The 16,828-nt window shown below is 44.7% G+C and overlaps 1 protein-coding gene across 1 annotated transcript in view; it reads left to right on the forward strand.

Moving 5' to 3' along the window:
- The window catches only part of KIAA1614 (KIAA1614 ortholog), a 53,565-nt gene that overhangs the window by 21,065 nt on the left and 15,672 nt on the right, over positions 1-16,828 (forward strand). Inside the window, exons 6-9 of the mRNA XM_044004437.1 lie at positions 6,558-6,714; positions 7,638-7,908; positions 13,745-13,869; positions 14,378-14,562. Of these exons, the coding sequence (XP_043860372.1) occupies positions 6,558-6,714; positions 7,638-7,908; positions 13,745-13,869; positions 14,378-14,562 (738 nt within the window). The remainder of the gene's footprint in view (positions 1-6,557; positions 6,715-7,637; positions 7,909-13,744; positions 13,870-14,377; positions 14,563-16,828) is intronic.

Consider the following 16,828-nt stretch of genomic DNA (forward strand, 5'->3'; position numbering starts at 1 on the left):
AACCTGGGTTCTTTATACCCTACACATGTCACTCCAGGGTGGTCAGAAGTTTCACACAAAATTTCTCAGAAAAATCTTGACCCCAAAATAATTGTAATTCATTTCCATTTTTTAAAGACCTAGTATGAGGTGGCGCAGTGGATAAAGCACCAGCCCTGGATTCAGGAGGACCTGAATTCAAATCTGGCCACAAACACTTGACACTTACTAGCTTGTGACCCTGGGCAAGTCATTTAACTCTCATTGGCCCCGTAAAAAAAATAAAAGATAGATAGATAGATGAATAAATAAATAAAAAGATAAATAAATTAATGAATGAATAGAAAAATAGATAAACAAATAAATCAATAAATCAACAAATTAATGAATGGATAGATAGATGAATGAATGAATAAATAAAAAGATAAATAAATATATAGATAAATAAATGAATAGACAAATAAATTAGCTAATGAATGAATAAATAAACATAAATGAATAAATCAACAAATGAATGAATGAATGGATAGATAGATAGACAGACAGACAGACAGAGAAAGACCCAGTACGTAGAACCTAAAGCACCAAAGCTTGGGGTGGTGGGGTCTGAGTTCTAATCCCAGTTCTCCCACTTGCTGCCTGTGTGACTTGAGCAATTCACTTCATAGCTAGGAGCCTCAGTTTACTCATCTGTAAATATAAGGAAGTTGTACAAGATGGTCCCAGCCCTAGGCCCAGATCAATTTGCTATGGCTGGATGAGTTTTGAGGTCTCTTCCATGTATAGATCTTTGATCTTAGTTTCCTCAACTGTCAAATGAGGAGAAGGGTGTTGAACTGGATGTGCTTGAAGGGCCCTTTCCCTGTAGGGAAAGAGATGGTGACTCCAGGTTCCTGCTGGGGACACTGAGGCATCTATAAAGGCAACGAATTCTGTTGTTGTTGGAGTCACTCACTGTTAAGTCAGTTAAATTTTCAGGATCAGCATTTACAACTCAGAAATCAACAAGTACTACAAGTCAAGGTTTGATTTATTGTTTTGTCAATTGTTTGGATTTAAGAAAGTGACAGGAGAATGTTAATAATGCAGATTAAACTTAAAAGTAAATCAAGCATACTTCTACCCCCAGAGAAAGCCAGTTGTTAAATATTTACCATCACACCCCTGATCACATGCAAGTCATTCATTTAGGACAAGGAAAAAAAGCACAGCTGTGCTATGTTATGTCCCCCTTTCTGAATCCAATTCAACAAGTTTCCTCAACTGTCAAATGAGGAGGGAGGGATTGAACTGGATGCCCTTGAAGGGTCCTTCTGGCTCTAGAACAGAGTTAATATCTTTAATATCTTAGAATTTCATAAATAAACATTTATTAAGTGTCTACTATGTACAAGGCACTGTGGTAGGTGCTGGAAATATGAAGTCAGAAATAAAAAATATTATTCTCTAAGAGCTGGTATTTTGCTGGATCATTGGCTGGTAATGTTCTGAAGTACTTTATCAACCATAGGTCTCTGGACCCTCCTCAGAACAGGTAAAATCAGAGGAAAGTAAAATCAGTTATTGAAAGCACCATAAACCAGGAAGTGACAAATAGGAACCCATAGTGAGAGCTATGCTAATACTTCACTCAATCCCGGGCCTTGCTCCAGGGTGGATTGATGATGAGTGTCAATGGGCAAGGTTGCTAATGTGATTTACCATTTGGAGCATTTGTAACCTTGGGTCCTTGGTACTATAGCTTGGGTCCTTGGTACTATAGCTAAATCTGAACCAGGTCTCCATATCATAGACGTTGATGTTGGGAAGCCAAGATTCAAGGTGATCCCATTGCTGACACCTTACGCAAAAACCATCAAGTACCTTAGGGTTCAAAATTCATGTCCAGGTGTATCCACTGCTTGCTGAAATAACTGGGAGAATAAACCAAGCCTCTGCAGTGTAATAATGGTGGCAGGAGGAGGCAGAGAGAGATAACCAGACCTCTATAGCTTTGGTTAGGGCACTGATGCCTTGCCATGTCTTTATCCAGCATAAAACATGAAGGCAACAAGCACACATATGCCCTCAAGAGCCCCTCATCTCTACTCTGCCAGGATGTAGTTTCACAGGGATGTGGCTAGCTTTCTTTTTCCTACTTCCCAAAGCGCTTCCTGGCTTCCTGGGCTTTCTTCAGACTTCAGCTCACATCCCACCTTCTACAGGAAGCTTTTCCTTAAGTCTAGTGCCTTCCCCCTGAGATTACCACACATTTACACCATATATATCTTGTATATACATAACTGTTTACATATTGTTTGCAGTTGTCTTCTCCATTAACAGATGAGCTCCTTGAGGTCAGGGACCATGTTTTTCCTTTCTTTGCATGTCCAATGCTTAGCACAGTGCTTGGCACATAGTAATCACTTAATAAATACTGATTGAGTCCCCGAGAGTAGGGTATAGGCATCTGTTCGGAGGTTTCACTGTGATATGTAGACCCTGGTTGGTGCCACTTAGATGTCTGGATCTGACAGCCCCTTGTACGCATTGGGTGCTCTCCTCCATGGAACTCTATGCAAGCATGAATTGACTAAAGGATATTATAGTGTTTTTTCTTGGTCAGAAAAGGTACAGCTCAAGAAGAAACTATAATTTCCAGTTAAACCATCAACTAGTAAATTAGTTAGATCCAGAAATCTTAGCAGCACCAACAATGGTCTACATCTCACGGTGGTTTCACTCTGACCAGATGTCTATACTATAAGGCAGTACTTGCACGTAAGTCTTCCTGGCTTCAAGGCTGGATCTCTCTCCACTGTGTCATACCACCTCTCAACAACCCTATCACGATCCATTTCCTCATCAATTACAGAGGAGCCACTACCTATAGATCCAAGGACCTCCGTCTTCCCCAGAATACTAGTGAAGTAGAAAGTCATTTAGGAAGACAAAGTATTGGGAAAAGACAGGATCAGATCAAGAACATACTGAAGAAATGACCCACCTTCCCTGAAAGCTGTGAGCTATTACTTCACAGGTTATGTCAAGGAAGGGAGAATCCCAAAGGAATGGAGAATATCACAGGTAACATGAACTTCCCCCAAAAGGTCGTTGAAAGAACATCAAAGCTACTGACCTCTATGCCTCCTTTTCTCATTTTTATAAGATCTTTATGAGCATGTTCTCCATGCATACTGAGGGTATCCCTGATGAAAATATGAGAAAACGGGGCAGCTAGGTGGCACAATGGATAAAGCACCGGCCCTGAATTCAGAAGGACCTGAGTTCAAATCTGGCCTCAGACATTTGACACTTACTAACTGTGTGACCCCAGGCAAGTCACTTAACCCTCATTGCCCTGCAAAAAAAAAACAAAAAAAACCCAAAAAAACATTTTTTTTAAAGAAAAAGAAAATATGAGAAGAGATCAGGCAGGCCATGGCAAATCATTCTGTCCTATCTTTAAAGTCACTTAGTTGACTGGAGGGCCTCAAGGATACAAGACTGCCATGTTTGTTATTTGTGGGGTGCAAAATGCAGCTTTCCAAGCTGTCTTGAGTGTGTTTAAGATTATTCAAGATTCTATGATAAATATGACCAAGAGGAACTCAAAAAAGCCTCTGATTATTTGTGTCAGGAAAGGCATAAAGCACTGAGCTGGTAGCTTGCCTTTTTATTTTTAAAAGAGATTTTTATTTAAATTTTTTTTTCATTTTTTAATTATCAAGCATTTGGTTATTTCTCCCTCCTACCTCTCCCTCACCACTCATAGGGATGGAAAGGAGAGGCGGAGTATGAAAGAAAGGAAGAAGGGAGGGAGGAAGGAAGGAAAAAATAAAGAAAAGAAAGGAGGAGGGAGGGGAGGGGAAGGAAGAAGGGAGGAAAATGAAAGGAGGGAGGGAGGGAAAAGAAAGAGGGAGGAAGAGAAGTGGGGAAGGAGGGAAGGGAAAGGAGGGAAAGAGGGGAGGAAGAAAAGGGAGTAAAGAGGGAAGAAGAGAAGTGGGGAAGGAAGGAATGGAGGGGAGGGGAAGAGAGGAGAAGAAGGGAGAGGGGAGAGGAAAGGAAGGAAGGGAGGGAGGGAAGGAGAGAGAGGGAAGGAGGGAGGGAGGAGGAAAAGAAGAGAAAGAAGATGGGAGAGAAAGGAGGAAAAAAAGAGGGAAACAATCCTTGTATTACATACAGACAAGCAAAGCATATTCCTGCATTGGTCATGCATTCGCCAATGAATTTCTTATTATGAATAATAGCCCATCATCTCTTTGTCATGAGGTGGGTAGTGCTCCTCTTTGTCAGTCTCCTGGAATTATGGCTGACCGTTTAGTTGATCAAAGTTCTTAAGACTTTACAAATTTTTTTTTATAATATTGATGTGACAGTATAAGTTATTCTTCTAGTTCTGCTCACTTCACCCTGAAGCAGTTCATTCAATTTTCTATGTCACTTTGAAAGGCTCAAATGCGACAGTATTTGTGAAAGTTCTCAGCACAGTTCTGGGCACATAATATGCTCTATATAAACACTTATTCCCTCCCTTTTGAAACCATCTATTTCTTCATCTCCTCCTGCACAATAGTGTTCCATTGGAGTCATGGATCATAATTTTTTTAGCAGTCCCCCGCTTGACGGGCACTTCCTTAGTTTCCAATTTCAATTCACCAAAAAGAGTGGCTATCAATATTTTTTGCACATGTAGGACATTTCCCTCTCCTTTGACCTTTTTTAGGAATGGAGGATATCTTCAGCAAGGAGCACAGGGAAGAAGGATTTCCCATGGGTTGGGAGACCATCCACATGTTCTTGTTTGGGGATGATGTATTTAATTGAACTAACTCCCAGAATAGTATAGGGCCCCTTCAGTGACATTCATGACCACACAAAAGAAATCACAGAGAATATCAATGCCCCTAAAAAGGCAATTGAAAGAACATCAGTAACAACTAACTCATCTGTGTCCTTCCTCATTTGTATAAAATGTTTACAAGAATGATCCACATGCATACTGAGAGTGTCCCTGGTGAAAATATGAAGAGAGAACAGGCAAGTTTTGGCAGATGATTTTCTACAATCTGCCTATCTATGTAGAAAAAGGGAAACAAATCCAAAATGAGCAATTTGTTAAATTAATGGTAATAAGAAGAATAGTTACGTAGTGCTTTAAGGTTTACAAAGTGAGCCTCACAACAACAGGTAGTGTTGCCCTCCTTTTACAGATGAGAAAACAGAAGCTCAAAGGGGTTACCTTAAGTGCTGGTGATGGAATCCAAGCCCAGGTTCTTCTGAGGCATTGTTGTGAAAGTCAGGATGAAACTCTGGACCCAGCCATTTCTACCTGTGTGACACTGGGCACAGTCACCTAACCTCCATAGGCCTCTGTGCCTTCATCTGCAAAAGGAGGGAGTTGCATTGAATTGAATGACCTTTTTCAGCTAGATCTGTGATCTTACAACTTTCCACCACACCACGGTGGGGACATCATGTATATACGGTCGATGAAGCGGATCCAAAATGGAGCAGGAGGAGGAGAGCAGGTTGGATTGCATTTGGGAAATGGTGTGGTATTTTTAATGATCTCAAGCTGCTGCTTGGCACAGAGGCCTATGGTTGGAGCACAAATGTTCCCCCAATGATACTTCATGGTTGTAAGTCTTGGAACAATACAGTCATGGGGGCATCGGAGTTATGGGTGAAACAAAGGGCAGCCGGGAGAGGTCATGGTGGACCCAAGTGGATGAACCCACCTTTCCACGGGTAACTGGCCTACTGCTTCTGATCATACATTTCTCAGATGAGCTCCCTTATGCTACTTCTTACATAGAGAGAGGCCAACTGGTAAGACTGAGGGATAACAGATGGACGGCCCTCGTGCACCACTGGTATCCACAGAACATAGAAAACCCTAGAGGAAGGCCTCCAACATGCAGGATGGCCCCTCTGGGAAGGATCCATGGGAGAGCATGGACACGAATGGCAGGATGAAAAGCCATGGGTGGGTTTCCATTTGTACCAATAGAAGGCAAACCCACACGATCTAGATCCTCTGAGGTATATTTAAGCATCGTTTGTACAGGGCGTCATTTTCCCAAAGAGCTAAAATTCCTACTCACCTCTTCTTTTTTTTTTTTTTTTGATGGGGCAATGAGGGTTAAGTGACTTGCCCAGGGTCACACAGCTAGTAAGTGTCAAGTGTCTGAGGCTGGATTTGAACTCAAGTCCTCCTGAATCCAGGGCTGGTACTTTATCCACTGCATCACCCAGCTGCCCCCCCCCTTCTTCTTCTTCATGTCCCTGTGACCTAGGCATGATCATGGCTGGCTTTTTGGTTAGATAAATGAAAGGGAGGGGATACCTTTTTTCATGTAATTAAGCCAACTTTATCCAGCCAGGGCTCTTCACCTTGCCAACTGGATGGCTTCACCTGCTACAACCACCACTACTCTGCTTGGAGTCTATTAAATGATGTCTCTATACACCCTATGTCCTCTCTCTGCCTCTTTCACTACTTGTTGGTAAAAACTCTCTTCTCGGATTACTTGGAAGATACAAGCTAGGAATTCTGGAGCCTGCCTGACATGAATGGGGCTGTGTGATCATTGCAGGTGGATTCCTGGGTCTTCCAGAGTCAGCTGTGACCCGCAGCCTCAGCTCCACAGGCATCATGGTCTCACTGACAACAGAGCAACCCCCATCCAGCATGGAGACGGAGGACAAGCCCCAGAGGATAAAACCAAGCTCAGGAAAAGACATCTCAAAACGGTGAGTGACCACAAGGCAAGTTTTTCTGTCTAGCTTCGCAGACGGTCCCAGGGCAGGGATGTTGTGGGGCTTCCTGTGTGGCCTCGAGAAAGAATGAGCTCCTTGTGTCATGTGGCACAGAGGATAATGGGGTTGAACCAGGACCCAGCGCTCTGAGCCATTGCTTCCTTTTTCTCCATCCTCTGTATGAGTCAGAGACCCTGGCTAGGACTGCCTGCCTCATCATGGCGGCCGGCGACTATGCGCCCTTCCAGGGATCCATAATCACAGCCAACATTGATATAGCACCTACTGTGTGCCAGGCACTATGATGAGCCTATAAAGATGTTCCTCGACACAAATCCTTCTAGTTGTCCTTGCTTAAGTATACTTGACCCTCTGCTTTTGTTTATCGCTCTCAGCTAGGGCTGAGTTTTTGGCTTATCACAGGAACTAAGTCCCCACCCCCCCTTCTATTCCTGGGTTCACAGAATTACAGATCTAGAGTTGAAAGGAACTTCAAAGACCCAGTACTTTCACTTTTCACTGAGGCGTAGAGAAGTTAAATGACTTGCCCAAGGTCCCACAGCTAGTAGGCAGCAGAGGTGAGGTTTGAACCCAAGGTTTTCTGAGTTCAGAGCCAGCGTTCCTCTCTCCTCTTCTCTGGTTATCTGGATTCTTGGCTATTTATGAAGGTTAATGAGTCTCACTTCCCCAAGGATCAGAGGACTCAGTGAACCTCCAACACCACCAAGCCTGATTCTAGGGAGTTAATATGAAGAATCCCCTGGCCGAGGGAGCCCAGCCAGAATTGTCTTCCAGAATCCTGGGGACATGCAGGAGTGTGTCACAGAACCAGGGCCTAAGTGTCCCCTTTAGCCCAGGTGTAAGTTGCCGCCCACCCTTTGGTGGTTCTGCCTCACCAGCTGCCCATTGTGTTTCAGGGCACCACCAGGGGCCCCCTCAGGACCCAGCAGCCCCTTGGCCCTTCCAGCCGGGGGGAACAAGAAAGGGAGCAGCATCTCTCCTGCACTCGGGCTGAAGAAATTCTTCTCTATCTTGGGCCAAACCACCCGGCAGAAACTGGGCAAGTTTCGGTGCTATAGCATGGAGCAGATCCCTTCCGCGACCTCTGACCAGGCCCAGCAGAGTGAAATCCACCCAGCCCATAACTCCAAGATGAAGAAAACACCTTCTCTGCAGTCCCTGCAACTGGTGAGTCTCAAGGGGCCACCTCTAGAATGGACGGTCCCTTCCTTTTGTGACCCCTGGCACCCTAGACTCAAGCCCAGCTGCTGTTCGAAAGTCAGCATTGTGGCAAAAGGGCCTGAGAGGCAGGAGGACTGATCATGGCGACACTGTGGGCAAGGGGGAGGTGGAGAAGAAAAGTGGATCTAGCTACAGCAGTACAGCCAAGATTGAGGCAGGGAGACCCGAGTTCAAATCCTCCCTCATATATTTTTATTAGCTGTAAATGGCAATTGTGTTTCAGTTTCCTTATCTATAATGTGAGGGTTAGGTTGGACTCGACATCCTCTATGTTCTTATCTTCCATCACAACTGGCAGGGCCATCTGTCTTTACTCCCTTGAGAGGTTTGTGGGTCACCTTAAACCCAACGTAAAGCCAACCATGACTCAGTTTTCCTCTTCAAAAAAAAAAATATCATGGAGGTAGCTTCTCCTTAGCCCCAGTTCATGACACAATGCTGAAGGCCCTGAAGAAGAGATCCAAGTCCGACTTCTAGCTTTACCACTGACCAACTGTCTGGCCACAGGCAGGTCATTCTAACCTAGCCTCAGTTTTCTCATCTGTAAAATGAGAACAATATCATTTGTTCTCCCTCTTCATTGAGAGGAAATTGCTTTATAAAATACAATTTGCTACCATCTGGCATTTATAGAATGCTTTAAAATTTACAGAACACTATACAAATGTTACCTCATCTGACTCCCCCCAACAACCCTTTGAGTCAGGTGCTGTTATTATCCCCATTTTATAGATGAGGAAACTGAGGCTGAGAAAAGTTAAATGGCGCCATAACACAGCCCCTTACTACCTTTCCAGTCATACACCCTGTGCCTTCCTCCTTGATCCAGTGACATCGGCCACCTCGCATGTAGTTTATACATATGTGTTTGCTTATCATCTCCCCTATTAGATTGGGAGCTCATCGAGGGCAAGGACTGTCTTTTCACCTCTCTTCATATCCCCAGTGCTTAGCACAGATCCCAGCAAAGAAGAGGCACTTAAATGCTCATTGGCTGACTGACCCATAGACTTACCCAGGGTCCCACAGCTATGAAGCAAGATGGGATTTGAACTCGGTCTTCCTGACTCCATGTGCAATGCTCTAGCTACTGTACCACCTGCTGCCGCTGTATGTTGTTGCTGTTCAGTCCTGTCTGACTCTGTGGTTCATATTGTCCATGAGATTTTTCTTGGCAAAGATACTGGAGTGGTTTGCCATTTCCTTCCTAAAACGGAGGTTAAGTGACTTGCCCAGGGTCTCATAGCTAGTGAGTGCCCAAGGCCAGATTTGAACTCAGGTCTTCCTGACTCCACACCTGGGGCTCTATCCACTCTACCACCTCGCTGCCTATATGGTTGCTACTCTGTAGACACGAGCTATTTTTATTATCTCTTAGATATAGGGTAGAGTCATAGGATTTAATACTGCAAGGTCCCAGCCCTGCTAGAGAAACTTATGTGACTCTGCGGATCCTGTTTGCTGCAAATATAGCTTCTCTGGTCTCACCTGAGCCCTCAGTGCTGCAGAGAAACCCTTCTGTTCTTCCCGAATGTGTCTTCATCACCCTCCCCACAGCAGGCCTTCCCTTCCCTTCTCAAACACCCTACAACCTGTACAGCCTGGGGCAGCTAGGTGGCGCAGTGGATAGAGCACTGGCCCTAGATTCAGGAGGACCTGAGTTCAAATCCGACCTCAGACACTTGACACTTACTAGCTGTGTGATCCTGGGCAAGTCACTTAATCCCAATTGCCACAACAACAACAACAAAACAAAAAAAAACAACCCCCCCCCCCCACACACACAAAAACCCCACCAAACCTGTACAGCCCTTCTCTCAGTGAAGGAAATAATGTCTCATGTACTGAGGAAGTGGAGGCTGTCTGCCCTCTCTCTTATTCCACATCTCAGAACCCCTCTATGTCATCCTCCATCCTCTCATCTGTCTTCCACCCTCATTAAGGCCATCCCGGGGCATCCAGGGGCCTCCAGCCCATTTAATCCCCTTCTCTCCTCTTTCATTTTTTTATTATCTACCTATTCTCCTCCCTTAATTTCTTTGGTTCTCTTCCTACCTATCTGACTGTTCCTTCTCAGCTTCCTCTCCTGGATAATCACCCACCATCCGCTTAGTACCGGTGTGATTTTGGATGAGTCACTTCCCCTCCTTGGGCCTCAGTTTCCTCATCTGTAAAATGAAGAGGCAGGGGCAGCTAGATGGCGCAGTGGTTAAAGCACCGGCCCTGGATTCAGGAGTACCTGAGTTCAAATCCGGCCTCAGACACTTGACACTTACTAGCTGTGTGACCATGGGCAAGTCACTTAACCCCCATTGCCCCGCAAAAAAAATAAATAAATAAAATAAAATAAAATAAAATGAAGAGGCTGGGCTCCATCAGGCTCTAAGTTTAGGATCATAGAGCTAGAGCTTATAAGGGACCCCCGAGACCCTCTGATCCTACCCCCCTCATTTTACAGATGAGAAAACTGAGGCACGTGCAACTCACATCAGGCTAAGTTTTGAACCTCTGCTTTCTGACTCCAGAGCCAGTGTTCCTCCCTCTGTACCAGATATTGGGCAAAGGACCAGAGCTAGGAAGGTGTAAGCAGTAGAACAAAAGGAAAATTCACCTGGGGAGGAGATGGGGATGAAGACAATGGGCTGGCAGTAGCAAGGGAGGAAGAAAGAAATGCTCCTGGTGTAAGCTTGTTCATGCCTCTCTGCTGGCACCTGTGTTTGCCAGCGTGTGTCAACACTGCCACTGACACCGTTTCCCCTGGGGGGTCTGACCTTCATTTTGGAGTCAAATTTATACAGCACATCTCTCAATCCTGGTACTGGGAGATAAGCTGAATTTGTACCATGTATTCACCTCAAGGGAACGGCGCTCCAGTAGCAGGGTGGGGGACAGGAATTGGGGAGGAGGATTTGTTTGGAACCTAAGTCAAACCGGACCAGAGTAGGCCAGGAACTTGGCCAACAGGAGGCAGGTCAGGAGCAGGGCCTAGAAGAGCATTTGGAGGGGCTGGAGGGGGCTGGCCACCCAGCTTGGAGGGTGAAGTGCTGGCTGTTTCAAAGATTCTTGGCTTTTTATCTTGTCTTTTTCTTTTTTGGTTTTTTTTTTTGGTTTTTTTGCAGGGCAGTGGGGGTTAAGTGACTTGCCCAAGGTCACACAGCTAGTAAGTGTCAAGTGTCTGAGGCCAGATTTGAACTCAGGAACTCCTGAATCCAGGGCCGGTGCTTTATCCACTGTGCCACCTAGCCGCCCCCTATCTTGTCTTTTTCTAAAGTGGAGTTAGAACCAAACAAAAATGTGCTAACCGGTGGTCAGCCCAAGCTGTTTTGTTCACTGTTCCTCTTGGGCGACGTGACCTTGGGCAAGAAATTTAACCTCTGTGAAATAAGGAGGGCTGGATTGGATGGCCTCCGAGATCTTTTCCAGCTGGGATCCTCATCCTGTGGCCTCCGAGGTCTCTTCCAGTTCCAGATCTATGATCCTGTGATTGGGTCGGGGGTAGGATATAGCAAGAGGAGAGATAAAGCATCAAAGATGATCGCATGGCTATCAGTCAGTGACCAGGGAACAGCGGGGAGGCACCCAGTGCAAAGGCAAGAAACGAGATGGAATGAAGAGTATGGGCAAATGCTAACAATAACAACTCCCATTTACATAGTACCTGTGATGTGCCAGGAACCGTGCAATTATGATCTCATTTGATCCTCACAACAACCCTGTGACGTTGGTGCCGTTATTATCTCCATTTTACAGATGAGCAAACCAAGGCACACAAAGGTTAAATGATTTGCCTAGGGAAACACAAAACTAGTAAGTGTTTGAGGCCTTCCTGCGGCTAAGTGCTTTCTCCACCACCATCCCCAGAAGCCAGTATGTAGTAGGCTGGTTTGGCCCTATTATAATATGTGGTGGTTGGGGGTAGCTAGGTGGCACAGCAGTGGATAAAGCACCGACCCTGGATTCAGGAGTACCTGGGTTCAAATCTGGCCTCAGACACTTGACACTTACTAGCTGTGTGACCCTGGGCAAGTCACTTAACCCCCATTGCCCCACCAAAAAAAAAAATTATAATATGTGGTGGTCGAAGAGGGCAGTATACCCTGTGTGATCGATCGGCCTAGAAAGAGAGTCTGGAGCCAGATTGTGAAGGATTTTAAACGTCAAAAGAAGAGTTTATTTTAGGCTAAAGGCAACTGGGAATAGCCAAATTTCTTGAGTGATTTAGTGACATGTTTATCCCTGTGCTTTAAGAATATCAATCTGTCAGCTTCGTGAAGGATGAATTGGAGAGAGGAGAGACCTGATTGAAGGGAGATCAATGAGGAGCCTATTGCAATAGTCCAGGCTGGAGGTTGTTGGAAGCTTGTGGCACAAACAGAAATGTCAGAAGCAGGAGCAAATTTAGGTGGAAAGCTATGGAGCCAAGCTTTCAATGTGATGAGTTTGGAGGCTAATTATAAGAAATCCGGATGAAGATGTCCTATAGGAAACTATTCCTAAAACACAAAAAACTCTGTTCTCTGTTTGTTCCATAGGAATTAACGATCTGGATGGATTTCAGAAGGGAAGTCAGGGTCGGAGTTATAGATTTGGGAGACATATACAGAGAGGGGGTAATTGAAGATGCGAGTATGAACAATACTGCCAAGGGAGGGAGTGTGGGGAGAGAAGAGTCTGAAAGACAGACCTCTAGAAAACACCCACATTAAAAAGCTGAAAAGGCTGGGGAAATGATGAGGAGTTAGTGAAGGAAAGAAAGGCAGTTGGTGTTTGATTCTTCTGGGGAGATCCTATGATACTCTCATGGTGTCTCACGGAAAGACACCTGAGGATTTAAAAGAAAAGATCATTCAAATCCTTCAATAAAGGAATAGGAGGTGATTTGTGATTAGCACCTGTGTTTTGTGACATGTAAGTGGAATGAATAGAGTTATATTGCAGAAAAAGAAATTTGTTCAATTTCAGCAAAGATCATTAGAACTGGAAGGGATTGGTCTAATTCTGTCATTTTAAAGATGATGAAGAGCACCGGCCCTGGAGTCAGGAGGACCTGAGTTCAAATGTGACCTTAGACAACTACTAGCTTTATGACCCCAGGAAAGTCGCTTCACTCCGATTGCCTCCCCCCAAAATTATGAAACATGCAGAGAGAAGAATGACTTGTCCAGGGTAACTGGGCTAATTAGTGCCAGATGTTCTAACTTCCCCCTTTTGCACTATACCGAAATATCAAAGGAAACTTTAGAACAGGGGTTCTTAACCTGGGGTCTGTGACCTTGGGTTTTTTGTTTGTTTGTTTGTTTTATGAGGCAATTGGGGTTAAGTGACTTGCCCAGAGTCACACAGCTAGTAAGTGTGTAAAGTGTCTGAGGTCAGATTTGAACTCAGGTCCTCCTGAATCCAGGGCCGGTGCTCTATCCACTGCGCCACCTAGCTGCCTCGACCTTGGTTGTTTTTTTTTTAAGAAAAAAACTAAATTACTGTATTTCAGCACAATTAGTTTGCTTTGTAATCTTATGTGCTTTAATTTATGCATTTAAAAACATCCAGAGAAAGGGGTCCCAGAGGATTCACCAGTCTGCCAAAGGGGAACATGACATAAAAACGGTTAAGAACCTTTTTTGTTTGGAGGTTTTTCTAAGGGGTTCTAAAAGTCTTGAGAATGATTCAAGGGCCCTTGTGCTAAGAGATAGAGGAACGGATTAGAAAACTTGAAGTCCTTCCATACTCTCATCAGTTCCTTCCCAGGTTTTTCTCAGCTGCAATACTGGATCTTTCCCACCAGGTGTCACCCTCTCACCAACATCGGAAGGCTGGCTCAGTTCAAAATCTCCATTCTCTACTAAGCAAAGTGGATCGCTCCAGCCAGTACCTGGTGGGGGATGGAGGGGAGTCCAGAGCATCTGAGAGGTAAGATTGGGCCATAGCGCTCTCTGACAAGATGACTTGAGCAGCCGACTTACGGACTGTCTCCTTCCTGCTCAGAGCTGGGGGAATGGAGGAGTGGGCATACTTGACCACATTTAAGAAGTCAGCTGCTGATTGAGCAGACCAGTAGGAAGGTGGGGGCAGGAAGTGGAGGCGGAACAACCAGAAGAAAATTTGAAGGGAAGAACTTGTTGGGGGGGGGGAAGCTGTTTAGAAAACTCGCTGGACTTTAAAATTTTTGGTGAGTTTTGAAGAAAAAGCTATCTGAGAAAGACTCCCAGGAATGCTTCTTGGACCCTTGGATCATCATTTAGTCCTCCCCTAGATTGATGAAAGGGTCCCCAGAGACCTCCTGGGTGGGGTCCCAGTACTAGCCACAACCGAGCTCACTCTTCCAGGAAAGTCGCTAATCCTTAGAGAGATGCTATGCCCTGCACCGAAGGTGAATAATTATACCTTTCTCATGTTTCTTCCCTTGCTTTATCTATAGGCAACAAAGCATCACTCCCAGGCGCTCCCTCAGTGTAGATGATATCGGTGTCCCCAACCTGGTCCGGACAGTGGGTAGGATAATAGAGGTATTTCCAGATGGGACCAGCCAGTTGGAGCTACAGCGTCCTCCGAATGGGACCTTTGGCTTCTGTGTGTCCTCAGGGAATGGCCGGCCTGATTCAGGTAATTATTCCCCAGAGAAGTATCTGGAAGCTAGCAACCCATAGGGGTTACAGGTGCAATAGCTGTGATCTCAGCTTCTAGGGAGGCTGAAGTTAGTGGATCTCTTGAGCTCAGGAGGCCTGCTTCAGTGAGCTAAGAGGATCAGATGTCTGTATGAAGGTCTGCATTGATATGGTGAGCTCCTGGAGGAAAGGGCCACCAGATTGCCCACGGCGGGGCAAAACAATCCTGCCCAGGTCAGAAACAGCAGGGCAAAGCTCTCAGGTGAATTAGAGTGAGACAGGGCGTTTTGAGTAGTTATTGCACTTCCACCAAAATGAGATGATGATGGGGGGGGGGGGGCGGAGATTGAGACTGATTTGAGAAAGCTCATTTTAGGGCAGTACCACTTCAGGACCCTTTATTCAAAATGTTGATTTTTACCTTTGCTGGCTCTCCCTACATGGTTAATATGGCATTTGTAGCCTTCACCTACCCTTACCAATCTCACTTCTTTTTTTTTCAGTCTTAATAGTATTTTTTTTCCAGTTACATGGAAAGGTAGTTTTCAACATTTGTTTTTATATGATTTTGAGTTCCAAATTTTTCCCCTCCCTTCCTTCCATCCCCCCTCCCTAAGACAGAAAGCAATCTGATATAGGTTATATGTGTACAATCACATTAAACATATTTCTACAGCAGTCATGTGAAAGAAGAATCAGAACAAAAGGGGAAAACCTCAAAAAACAAAAAAGGTAGAAACAATATGGTTCAATCTGCATTCAGATTCCATAGGTTTTTTTTTTCCCCTTTTTCTGGATGTGGAGAACATTTTCCATCCTGAGTCCTTTAGAATTGTCTTGGATCGTTGCACTGCTGAGAAGAGCTAAGTCTATCATAGTTACCAGTTTCACTTCCAAGGAGCATTTAAGGTTTGTTAGAAAACTTGGGCTGTTTCTGTTTGAAAGGCATAGCTAGTTGAATTCCATTTGAGGACAAGTTGAAACAGTAAGAGACTGAGGGAGGCCACTGTCAAGGCTGGAGGCAGGATCCAATCCCAAGGTACCAGAGAGACTTCAAGCTAATGATTCACAATTCACTTGCCTTCTGGTGTTGATAGTATCTTGAAATCAGGTTCTTAAAATCCTTCCTTCGGGAATGTAGCCAGAGTTACAGATGTTTGTGCTCCAAGGCTATCACTAATGTGAAGTTCTAAGATGCCTGCTGGGAAGGGGTCTGAATGTTTTCTTTCTCTCTTCTGTTGCCTGTGCCTACCAGGTATATAACTTCCTCTCTGTGTTTCCTGAGTCCTCCCACACTTGTTTATGATATTTTAGTGCTTCATTCACAGGCTTCCTGTGCCCTAGAAGGTTGCCCCCAGTTTTGTCTTGTCTGAGGCTTATCTGAATTGGTCGAGGGAGTGGTCAGCCCTTTGGTGTGGGTGACTCGTAGCCTCCTGCTCAGTCCTCAACTGTGCTTCAAACATGCTTGGGGAGGTGGAGGAGAATCAGGCCATGGTCCTTTGCAGATGGAATGTTTTATGAAGACCTCTATTTCAGAATCGATCTTGTTGTAAGTGAACAAGCAAGCTGGCTCCAACCGGTGTCAGGGAGGGTACAACCTATTACTGCTGGGTCTGCTCCAATTGACAGATATACCTCCATTTCACTGAAAAAAAAAATCTCTATTTCTTCCTCAATCTGCATCTTATTCACAAATCACCTCAGGCTAAGTTTGTATTTCAAAAATACTTCCATTTGACTAGAAAAGCCTAACAAAATCAAGAAGTGTTAAGAAATAGTATCATAGGATGGTATGTCTTACTTCCCAGCTCCAACCTGGTTTTCAGAGTGGAATCCATTTCAGTCAACCAACAAGCAATTAATTATTAAGTGCTTACTGTGTACAAGGCAGTATCAAGCAGAGAGAGAGAGAGAGAGAGAGAGAGAGAGAGAAAGAGAGAGAGACACAACCTAAAAGTTCCTATTTTATAATAAACCTCCATTTTATAGGAAAGCAGGAATGAGACAAGCATTTAATTCCTACTGGGAAGGAGAAACACTGTAGAAACTTTTAGAGCTTCTCTCAGTCATAGCAGCAAGTGCATATTCAACAACAGGTCCCCTAACTCCACATCCCCACGGTGCCTGGACCCCAGAATCTCTGGGTCTTACTCGAGTGTCTATCTGAAGCTGCATCCCCAGCACTGAAAAGAGGCAGTGCTTAAAGGCTCCAAAGGGTAATAGTAACATCCGTGGTTCACCACCTGTTACAAATCTAATGCTGT

This window comes from Dromiciops gliroides, chromosome 4 (genome assembly GCF_019393635.1).
Source record: "Dromiciops gliroides isolate mDroGli1 chromosome 4, mDroGli1.pri, whole genome shotgun sequence".
Classification (NCBI taxonomy): domain Eukaryota; kingdom Metazoa; phylum Chordata; class Mammalia; order Microbiotheria; family Microbiotheriidae; genus Dromiciops; species Dromiciops gliroides.